This window comes from Parus major, chromosome 3, assembly GCF_001522545.3.
Source record: "Parus major isolate Abel chromosome 3, Parus_major1.1, whole genome shotgun sequence".
Lineage (NCBI taxonomy): Eukaryota > Metazoa > Chordata > Aves > Passeriformes > Paridae > Parus > Parus major.
In genome coordinates, this window is record NC_031770.1 from 89619004 (window position 1) to 89631288 (window position 12285).

Consider the following 12285-nt stretch of genomic DNA (forward strand, 5'->3'; position numbering starts at 1 on the left):
GACATGCATAATTTACTAATAAAACTTTACAAGTTTTTGCAGACTCTGACTTTTGTTGCTCCTTTTCGACCACAGGCATCTGTGAATCTTGGGTGCTCCCTTCCCCTTAAGGGTGGGACATCATATGCATCTTGTCCTCCAAGTCCAGCTTCATTAACATCCACCTTCTTTATCCCTTTCATTAACCACTTCTCTCTTTTTATTCTGTGCATTGTAAAGTAGTTTGTCCTGGTTTCAGCTGGGAAACAGTTCTTAGTAACACATTGATGTTTCAGTTTTTCCTAACTAATGTTTACTCTAAATCAAGGACTTTTCAGTTTCCCTCACTTTGCCAGGGAGCAGGTATATTTATATAATACATACAATATATACTCCCAGCAAGAACCTGGGAGTGAGCATGGTCAGGAGAGCTGACCTGAACCAGCTAAAGATACGAGCCATATCAAGGAAGACCATAATCAGTATATGAACTGGGAGGAGTTGGTCAGGAGGAGCTGATTACCCACAACTTTCAATTTTTTTTTATTCTGCTCCACAATGTGGGGTGGGGAAGGGGAAGGAGGATGCAACTGTGAGGTACTTAATTGCTGTCTGGGATTAAACCACAAAAATCTCTATTTTCAGGAATTCATACAAAAGCAAAATATTTAATGCCGCCACTCTATTTCTGAGTGCTTTCAAAATTCAAAGAACAGTGAATTGAAAACATTAGGCTTAAAATGTTGGGATGAGGATGCCTTAATGATAAGTACAGTCTCATTATGTATCCACACTAAATGTGCTAGTTTTGCAGATGGGAAAAGCTATTAGCATGTTTCATGTTAAATGCTATAGTGTAGCTTCAAAATAAAATTAAAGAAATGTTTGGAAGGGATCTCCAAAAATCATCCACTCCAGCATATGGATTCAAAATCAGACTACTACCAAAGCAAGAACATGATTTCATATGGTTAACTCCTGAAAATTTCCCAGAGTGGATAGTCTACAAATTCCATGGTTGTTCCAGTGCTGCCCTATACTTCTAATGAAGGAGCTTTCCCTAGAATTCATTCTCAATTTCAGTGTGAGCAGCAGCAGTAGACAGTGAACATCGTCACAAGTATGACCTATAAACTCCCACATTCCTGAGGAATATCTTTAGAAAAAAATAGGGTTTTTTTCTAAATAACAGTCTCCATAGCCAAACCTATTTCTGGAAATGGTCTCTCACTCATAATTCTCAGGTTATACCTGGGTATCACTCAGGGAAGTATCAAACCAATAGCACACCACAGAAAAACCTTTCCATTTAACTGATTTCTAGAGTGTTTCATGCCTAGAACCATTTCCCAGAACTGCTTTAATTAAAAGTATGGCTGTCTCTCCATACTAACACTCTTTTTCTTGATGCCTCACCCAAAATTCAATCACTTGAATTGCCCTTTGTCACTTTGTGGCAGCAATTGATCCAACTGTTGCAGGGACGTTTTCCTCACCCCAAAACATTAAAACAGGCAATTGCTACTTGTTCATGAAAACCCTCTTTTACCACAACGTTCAAGACCCTGCAGGAATCTGCTGCACTCCTCTTCTGAACCCCTGTGTGATAATGTATGGTATTGTTTCACATAACTGCCAATCAAAAATGCACTGATGACACCTCTCCAAGATAGTTCTTTTCCCACTGATACAACCAAAGCCTATCTCAAATGCTCCAGCAGTTGTAAGACTGTAAGACTGGCATTAGCCTAAAGAAAAGGCAGCTTGTGCCTCATTGCATTTATGCTCAGTGACAGGATTAGAAAGAAGGGCAAGACCAAGATTCAGTGCTTCCCACTTTCTTTTGTCCTGTTTAATGTCACATCAACAGTGCTAAAAATATGCTGCTATGTGTAGGCTCCAAGTTTATTCCCTCCTCCTCCTTCTGGGTGGTTGCTTGCTGAAGTAATCCATGACTCCACACAGTGGGGCAAGAATGCACTTCTAGGTAAGCAAGAGGAAACACTGATCTTCTGGCTGAAACTCTGCCTTGGTCACTTTCCTATACCTGTACAGCAAGATGCAATTGCCACCATGTTAGGATCTTACTGCTGTAGCAACTACAAAGCCTCAGTCCTGATCTACAAGGCTCTGGGTTATTTGAAAGTGGCTCTTCTGAAGCAACCCTTTTTGCCAAAGTTGCTGTAATTTAGGACAAAGTAGTACAAAACGCCCAAAGTGTGTCAGCTCACCCTCTTGAACCCAGCTACATGACAAAATCTCCCAGAGAGGGGTCACACACACCCTCCACAGCAAGAACAAAAACCTTCCTCTTACATAAACAGAAACCATTCAAATACATACACATATAAAACCTTCTCTGACTCTATACTTTTGTGTTTATTTAATTTCGTATGTCAGGAGATGAGCACAATACTCAAACTTCAGCACCAAATTATCAAATTGAGGAAAGGATTTGGGCAGGCGATATATTTTTAGGACTTTCTTTTGTGACTAGGTGTGTTCTTACAGGAGACAGAAGTGGAAAAGTCAAGGTGCAAAATAAACCAGTGAAGAAAGCAGACTTAAAAACTCACTTTACCTCTCACCTTTACTCTCTGACTTGAATGTATGCTGGCAGTCTAGCAGCCTGTCCTTTGCCAGGGGAGAGAACATGCAGAGAGGAGGAGGCGTGTGTGTTGGGCCTCTGTGTACGTGCCATCAGCTTCCTCATGGTGTGTAACCCGCCGAGGCACCTGTGTGTTCTGCACTCCGGCTGTATCACTGTGCTTCTCCCCCTCGGAATCCCTGCCACCCTCACACGCAGTGATCACCTCCTCTCTCCCAGAAGAAACATATGACCTTAGGAGTTCTGTTCCATGACCCCACACCACCGTCCTGGCTGGATGCGTACGAGGGTGGGCACCCTGAGCTCTGCACGGACACAGATACCTGATACCCAAGGAACCTACAGACCTGTGCCTCTCAGAGACTCCAGGTTTCTCCCTTGGAGCAGCAACCGCATCCCCCCATTTTGACCTTTCCAGGCTCGTTACCCCCCCCAGGAGAAGCGGCTCAGGGGCTGCTGTGTCCCACAGCCTCGGCTCATCTCTGCGAGCAGACGCAGCTATTCTGTTGGTATTCAGCCACGGAGATTGCTGCTGTGCCAAAGACGATCCCGTTCTCCAGGTGTTTGACTCCCTGTATCTGCACAAAGAAACACTCGCCCTTCCTGGGCTCCTCTTCCTTCCCTGTGGCGATCCAGGAGGCCTTACCACCCCTCTCTGGCCACAGCCGACGCCAGGCAGCCAGCAGGACCTGCCTGGTGCATGCCCAGAGGGAGCGTGTCACAGCCCTGCCATGGGTCCTGCTCCTGGCAAAGAAGCGACAGCCAAAGCCCAGGAGGAGTGCTGCCATCTCTGACACCAGCCCTCACAGCACAAGAGCGAGGCTGACCTGGCAGAAGAGTTTCCGTGGAGACACGGCTGTGCCCAGCGCTTCCTGCCCGGCCCACTCCCACCAGCCTCCACCCGGCTCTCTTATCTCCTGCTTTCAAACCCTTCCCATCTCATACTCGCTTCTCACCTGGTTTACACGCTGCTAAATCAACAACAAAACCTGCAAGCAGGACCTGCCATCACCTCATTAGTCACTATCTTCCATTCTGTCTGAGCTCCCTTAGGTGGCAAACTTCAGGAAATAGGCAGCCTTCTTCAGGGAATCTCTGCTTCCCACGCTTCCCATGGAAAAGGCCTGATATTGACAGGACTTTAGATGTTGCTACCAGAGTACAAAGATTAACCATTGTTTCACTTAGGTAGGCTTGATCCAAACTGCCTTGCTCTGCACAAGCTATACCCATATACACTTTGTGAAAAGCAAATGCTAATTCTTTGAATGAAGTCTTGCAACCCTGTCATTCAAAACCTAACCTTAGTGACATTTCAAGGAGTGCATGGCATCCTTTCTGACTCATATATCCATTCAGTTCGTTTCTTTTCTCTATAGAACTATTCTTTATTGCTACTCCATGTAAGAAGAAAGTACAGAAAAACCCTTATAATGCAAACTAAAGTACAAAGATTAAATGTTCCCCATTAAAAATACCAATGTAAACATTCTTTTAAATGAAATAGTTTATGTCCTGTTTTTCATGGGGAGAGAGAGGTCAAATAAGAAAGAGACAAGTGTGAATTATAATAAGGCAATATGCATTAAGAGATGAGGACTTCAGAATGAAAATACACTCTTTTGAGGTGAGCCATCATTTCAGTAGGGAAACTTTGGAATTACTGTGTCCTTCTGAGCTATCAAAGCTATGAAAGGAAAAGTATGTCCATCTACTTAGTCCAATCCATTTTCTAGTGAGTCATTCTATTTTCCCTTCACAAAATGGCCCTCCATTATCTTCCATTCTCACAGTCAAATCCACACAAAGACTCTCTTCTGGATTCTGGCTGATGAGGAGTCTTCCTCCAGGAAGCAAGGACAAGAATACTTTAACAATAAATTTCATAAATATTATGTGAAATAGCCTGAAGTAGTAGAAAGTTTTATATTATTTATCTCATCCACAGTAAGGAGTGAATGTAAAGGTACAATACCACTTCATAAAAACTGCCTGTGGGGTTGTCTTCTCTGTTAGACTCTGAGCATGAACTGGTCTCTGTTTGATTGACATGCTACAATCAGAGTATTTTCAGGATGACATAGGCTTTGTTCTTTTGAAAACATATAGAAAATATTTGTAACAAGTCACACAAATTCAATATTGGTCTTACACATACAAATTAATATAGGTCAGAACTACAATATTATAGAAATAACAGATGTGGTGAGAAAGCTCACGTGGCTGTAGTGCTGCAAAAGACAGGCTCTTCAGAAAGGCAGGGAAAAGAAGACAATTTCTGGGTGAAGCAGCAGCTAAAATGTGGAGAACGTTTGTACAGGTTGAACAACAGGGCTGGGCGAGTGCTTGTGGGTCAGGATCAGAGGAGAGATCAGTGAGGGTGACATCACAGTGGGACTGAGCTACAGACAGCATGGAAGGGGTGAGGAAGTGGAGAGTGCTCCTCACAACCATTTCTTTAAAAAACTCAAAGAAATACTTGGACTGCACACCCTGTTTGTTTGGGTTTTTTCACATGAGACTTAAGCTTTTGTGACACCTGTAGAGAACAAAATGGCATGGCTCAAACTATGCAGACAATTTCTGCAGGGCATCAAGGACTGCTTCTTGATGTGGGCACAGGATGGACCAAGCAGTGTCATACACAGCTGGATCTGTTACTCATATACAGGGAAGAAGCGGCTGTGGATGCCATACTCAGTGGCAGGCTTGGCTGTAGTGACTAGGAAATAGTGAGGCCTAAGACCTTGTGGGAAACTGAGGAAGATAAATACCAAAACACACACCCTGTGCTTTAGGAAAACTGACTTCAGCCTATGCAGGAGCTGGTAAGTGCAATACTGTAGAAAGCAACTTGGAAACACAGGGAACTTGGGAAAGCCATCATGTCCTTGAAAACAACCTCTTACACATGCAAGACTGTTCATGACTCAGGAATACAAGCTCATGAGGTAAACTTGTACATGATTCAAGGAATACAAGACTTATCAGGACAACAGTGTGGCACAACAGAGAGTTTGCAACTGAGGTGAAGCAAAAAAAGGCAGCACAGGAGGAGGAAGCAGAATATGAAATGGTGTATATTTGCTCTGCTGAAGTTAAATATGTGAACAGACATCAACAACAGCATATACAAATAGTATCTGTACAACAGATTGACACTGCTCCCGTGCAGTCAGTTGACCTGACCTGCATGTAACAAAGACTAAAGGGCAGAATCAATAAAAATCCAGAGATACAAAACTAGGGAAAAAAATGTGGAGTAAAGGGAAATCAATCTAACAAACAGAAAGAAAGGCATTAAGATTAAATAAGCAGAGACAGTTTGACAGGGGACATAGAGGAGGCTGGGGCTCAGCTGGCAGGGGACAGGGAAAGAAAGGGCTGGGAGGACCAGCACGGAGCTGAGGCAATCCTCCACTGTCAACAGAGTGCTGTGAAACCCCCTGAGCCAAGGCATTTCTATCCCCTCGATGAGCATCCACAAGAATGTGACCTGCCACTGCTATGGGATACTCTCAGCTCAACGTGTTGGGAGGATTTAGTTTTGAAACTACTGAACAGTGTGTGACCTGACATGGGTGTTAGCATGGCTCCCATCAGTGAGGGCCCTGTTTGCTCCAGTTTGCTATTCTTAAAATTAGTAAATGATGCACACAGAGAAGGTCATCAGCAGATCATTAGTGTTCCAAATGAAGCACTCTGCATTTTGGAAAAGCCTTACTTAAGGTTGGCTGCTCAATTCTTTTTGCATGAGGATATGGTCTGCAATTACATAACCAACTGGCTGATTACATTGCTATATATTTTCTGTATGCATGAGGCTTCCTTTGAAACCTTCCCTGAAGATCAACTGGATTTTATACTTGTTTTTAATTTTGAAAAGTTTTCCTTATATTTTACATATCAACCACAAATTGAAAATGAGGTCAGTGTCTAAAGAATTCGCTAATTAATGAGAAAATGAACAATTAAAAGAATAACATTACCATTAGAATTTAATGCTGAAGCTTTAGCAATGCTCTTTCAGATATTACTCCTTAGATAAATACTGCTTTTTGTAAGACAAAGTACAGTAAGACCAGGTCATAACTTTCAGTTTCAGTGCTTTCCTTATTTCCTATCCAATGCACCTTGCCTTGGCAAAGTTGTATTGAAAATTGTTAACTAACACATGCTTGCCAAAACTAACTTAACTGAGGCTGGTAGAGGCCAATATTGTGATTAAACAGGAGTAAAAGTTGGCCCACTATGAAACCAAATCGATGCAACACCATCATTTAAGTGCTAAAAAATTCAGTGCTAATTTGTTTCTTAGCAAGAGTGATGACCACTTTTCTTCACAGCTTTGCAAAGCTGAGAATAAACTGCCCTTTTTGTGATATCAAGAAAAAAACCTCATTAATGCAAGGCAAATTATAAATTGCATTGCAAGTATTATCTAAGTAGGAATAAGCTGTGTTTTGACTGTTTTCACTTTTTCTTAACAAGTTGTTTTGGTCACACCTCTTTTCAGTAAATTTCAGACTCATTCCAGTCACAATCAATTTCTTCTGCCATTTACTGATTTAAAGTTATGGAACATAATGTATGAAGATATATTCCCTTAAGAAAAATACAAGAAAACCACTGATATTTGCTATCAGTTTGGGTTATGACAACAGAGCAAATTTTAACCAGATTTCAGTTTTTGCATTTCACATGCACACAAAATGCATTCACAAATTTCCATAATTTCCACAGAAATATATTGTCATGATTAATTTAATATGCATGAATGAAGTTTTAATCTTCAAGGTCAGTGGTTAAAGGAAGCCAGAAAATATTCCTATAAAGTACAATGGATTATTTCCTTTTCCTGCTTATAATTACATTTTTAAAAAATTAAACATTTTTCAACATATCTTACCATTTGCTTTTCCTCTAAAGCTTCTCTTCCTGAGGCTTTGCTTTCATGTTTTCCTAACTCCATTTTCCAGGGGAATAAAAATCACCTAATATCCTGAGCAGAAATGATTCAACCTGACTACATGTTAGATATCCCTCTACTTTTGGAGTCAGGAGAGAAAAGTATCAGGAGCGCTGTGGTGATTTCTGGTCAGCGTGTGTTTCCATTTATAGCCATTGAAAATCCACAAATAGAAGTGTGGAGAGAGGGCAGACAGCTGCCTCTGATAACAATAAACATTGGTTTGGTATCACAGCAAATTGTTCAGCATGGGTTTTGGTTACCAGTCCCATTCACTCTCGCTCTCCTCTATCCCAAAAGCTCATACTGAAAATGTCCATGAAAATTAATAGCTGTGTCTCAGTAGCACTAACTTCAGTGCTTAATAATCAGAGATTATTAAGCAAGCAAAATAACAAATATAATTCACTGGCACCATATGTGCTATGTCAAGATGAAAGTGTACAGAAAAACACTTTAAAACAGTGCTTTACCATAACTATTGGTCTTTCCCTGTTGAGTGTTTGGGACTGAGCTAGCCCCATATTCCCTCAAGCAGAGAGTACACTCCTAATCCTAATATCAGAACAACATCTTGCACTTTTGCAATGCAGGAAGAACTGCTAAACTTCCAGCAGGCACTGTGAAGAAGTGACCAGTGAACATCTAACTTGGAGCTGACAGCCATATGAGGGTGGTTGTGGAGTTTGTCTGTTGAAGAATAACCTGGCTCTGATTCACAGCGATAAAGTCAGAAGGCCAATATTAGAAACTGCAGGGCTGAGGAACCTCTCAGCGGCACTGCTGGGGATGCCAAGGTTTACAACACACCCTTCTGTTGCCACATCAACTGGGCTCATGTTGTCAAAGGTGTGGTTCACACACAGGGCTGGCTCTGCATGTACCAGCAAGGGAAGGGGAAGCATGAAGACACAGTGTAACATAGAAAATGTTTGCTACTGTTAAACAAGAACGTGCTCTCTGGTAATCTGTGGTTCATTAGACATGCTGCAAAACTGGCTGTTTAAGCATCTCACTAAATCCCTAGTAAATACACATCCTTTCCACCTCTTCCTGTCAACACATTGGTAATAGAAGACTCTCATGTAAAATAGATGAATAAGCAGATAGGATAAATGAATAAATAAATATTGAACCCTTTTTCATCTATCACTTTTCAGCAGTCCTAACTAGGCATACTCATTTCTGCATGTTTCTTGATAGATGCTATACTCACATGGTCTTTAGAGCCTTGGATAGGAAGAAAAGGTAGCCAGTCATCTCCCAACAGTCTATATACCTTATATATGAAAAGCTGATAAAACTTTAGACTGTTCCTGTTCTGATACATCCTTCAGAATACTTCAGTGACAACTGCTTTTCTTTAGTCTTTTTTTACCTGTGTTTTTAGACGTGTAAGACTGCCATTAGAAGAGTAAACATGGTATGGCAAATGCAAAGGACCAGCCAAATCTGCAAGGGCTGTTGTAGTAGAGGGAATAAATATGAGCTTGATGTCATGAAGTAAAAATACACTCCATTGTGTCTCCTGGAAATGCTGGGACCAAGAAAAGCTGCAGGTCTCTACTCTTCAGTGGAAAGTCAAACAGTAATAAGTTCACATCTCCATAATCTTTTTTGTGAGGCTGAAACTTATCCCTGTGGCAAGGGACTTCATAATGGCTTTGCAGCACTTAAATACCTCAAAGGAGATTTTCAGTGGGCTCCAAACAGCGCTTGCACTATGCTGCTGCTTACATTACTGACCATTCCTGTGGTGCCCCTCCAGTCCCCTTAATCTGTCCATTTGCAATGGTTTTAAATGACAGACAAGGACAGGAGGATCTCAGAGGGTCACATTCAGCTCTGTGGCTCGGTGCCCTGCCAGCCCTATCCCTCTTGTAACTGGCAGACCCTGGATGTCAGCAGGCTTCCAAACTTCAGCTCCTAGGGGAATCACTTCCTCCTTGTGCTGGGGAACACATATGCATGTTGGTAACAGAGCAGGCTCTCAGTGGTGCAAGAAACCAGCAATGCAGGACTCAAGATGTATGCAAGCAAGCAAACAATGGAAGATTCTTATCTGGTGTTTATGCTGTGTGTAACCTAGCACTGATCCTAACTGCCCCAAAACTTAATCTTCAACTATGTTTATTACTTGCACGGCCTAATACTGTTTTCATGTGTAAGCTCACCCTTTAACATCAAAAACAATCACTACAGAAAGACACAAGGAATTGATTATGTAGTGAACTGTACCCAATAATTTTAACATAAGATAGTGATGAGAGTAGGTAGTTTCACAAGTGGGTTTCCCATTAACATTCTTGTAACAGCATCTAACATTATTCACTTGAGAATCTCCACTTCTCATGAATGGAAATTTATATTCTGGATGCATCGTACTGCTGACCGTGCAAGGCAGTTGGAGCAAACTTTATTGGAGATGGGAACATGAAAAAAAAAGGCTATGAATGCAAGAGAGTATGACACCAAGCTTCATGCCATCACACTAAAATCAAGGAGCCTAGGAAACACTGGATGCAGAGCTCTTCTGTAGCCTGAATGCTATTATATAAGGACCCAGGAGATAGCATAGAAAAGCTGACATCACCTTATTATCTACCACACCTTGCTCAGCTTGGCATTTCATCACTAAACCTGAGGAAACACCATGATCCTAACCATCTGAGAATTTGGTTTTATATAATCATGAGAGTACATTTCTTATTCCTACAGAGAAATACTATTATTGACAATAGTTATTCTACTATGCTACTGCAAGAACTTTCCGAGACACTGTTAGTAACTGTATATTTCCTGTTATACTTTGCGAGGGGTAACATAGCAAACAGGTGCTAAGTAAAAAGCATGTTCTAGACATTGCCTAAATTACTGTGCTATTTCCAATTGCTTCTTTTTATTAGTTACTCATCTCTTGACACCTGTTTCTCTTCTCAGAGCAGGAGAAGAGAAAAAACACAAGGCCAAGAGAAGAAGCTGATGGAGGAGAGGGCTATGGACTTTCTTGTAAGATGCAAGTGCTGAATATCCCAAATAACAGTATTGTGTAAATAGAGCGTTTAAACAGATGTGTTTTCTGTGCTTATTTGATCTCCTGTTCCTGGAGAAGAAAGCAAGTGACTACCATGACGTTTGTGTGTCACTGGCAGCTATCACATATCAGCACTACTGCTGTCCTTAGCCTGTAGTTTTTATTTGCTCAGTATCAGACACGTCATAAGAATTCAAGAGAAGTATTAATTCCACCCCCAATCTGGTCAATGAGACTATACTCAATTGAAAACCATCTACGTAAGTCGCATTTACCAGTTAAAAACTCTAAAGCTAATACAGAAATTACTCTCACAGTGATTTTTAAAGCTCTAATGTGGAGAGCGTTTCTGTGCCACACTTCAATCAAAAAGTTGAAAGGAACAAGGACAAAACTCAGTAGACTGCCTTGCTACTTGTAACTGCCAGTCCAGCAGATGGCACAAGCTGAGATTTCCAGGTCATTTCTGGTGCTCACCCTTCTCTCAGCCCCAGTGTGCCCTGCCAGCAAGCATTCCCTACGTTACCCCAGGTCACATGCACCCAAGGTCACATGCACATGCCCAGCAGCATTTCTAGCTGGCATTCCATGGCAGGATCCCTGCAGAAATGAAGAGCATGACAGAGCTACAGAGACAGCGTATTGAAGCGGGCTTACCTTCCAGGCAGCCAGGAGCCAAGGGTGGGAAGCTGATCCTCAAGAGAGATGGGTCCGCATTCCTGCTGCAGCACACAACAGCTGCTGCTGTCACTCCCTGGTCCACCCCCCTGGCTCTGCAAACACTCACAGAGCAGGAGATAGCAGGTGTGGAAAAAGGAAAACAGCACAGGCAACACAAGCCTCTGCTTTGCATGAGGAAGCAGAGTCCTACATGTCACGTACAGGGAGGAGATGGCTCCTTGACAAATACTCTCCAAAGGGAGAAGTTTGTTTGTTCGAGGCTGAAAACAAAGAGGGTTATTGCAATATTACGATAAATTGATTCCAAGAGCTCAGAGCCTTTTCTGACATGGCAGTCCATGGAAGCTGTATGTGTGTTCTTCTCTTGCCAGGTCTTTTATGTCAATTGTTTTAAAGTGGACTATCCTTGTGCTGGCAAGGTCCTACATTTACTGTCCTCCAGCAGTACAGGTAGGAATGGAACAATAGACTTCTTTTCTGTCAGATATCCATTGTTTCAGCTATATACATGATGTCCCTGAATATTATTGCTATATCCCAGCAAACCAAATTTTCCTGGGTTGTAAAATATACATCAATAGATTAGTTACACACCAAAAGAAGTCTTCCCTCCCACATGGACTGGGACTGTTTGCCATGCCTTCCTCCACAATGATGGATGTAACAATGAGATGGGGCTAATTAAATACATTAATAAAGCATTATATATTCTCATAGCTATCTTTTAAATGATGTGGCAGCTGAGAAAGAGGAGAATTCCATTCCTCCCAAAAACCAAGTGACTGCTCCATAGCCAGGAAGTCGCTTTCTCTAGTCATCTCCCAGGTCAGCAGGAAATGAGGGTACAGGATATGAACTGTCATTAACAGACCAACTCCTACTGAGCCTCTCCACCTTCCATCTCTGCCCATTCTTATCAAGCAGCCAAACCTCAAAAGCAACATTACCCAGTGCTGATAATGACACCAGCATCTGACCCTTACCTCTGCCCCTTTTTCACAGAGCAGAGCAAAA

At 41.9% G+C, this 12285-nt stretch overlaps 1 protein-coding gene across 10 annotated transcripts in view; it reads right to left on the reverse strand.

Annotated features, from left to right (window-relative positions):
* MLIP (muscular LMNA interacting protein) overlaps window positions 1-11327 on the reverse strand; it is a 106789-nt gene extending 95462 nt beyond the window's left edge. For 9 of the 10 annotated variants that reach the window (XM_033513019.1, XM_033513018.1, XM_033513014.1 and 6 more), the window contains exon 1: window positions 7497-7658. In XM_033513019.1, the coding sequence (XP_033368910.1) occupies window positions 7497-7559 (63 nt within the window). In that variant the 5' untranslated portion in view covers window positions 7560-7658. Of the gene's footprint in view, window positions 1-7496; window positions 7659-11247 lie in introns of those variants that run through there. The other variant, XM_033513017.1, reaches the window with a different exon arrangement.
* Window positions 11328-12285: the final 958 nt, after the last annotated feature.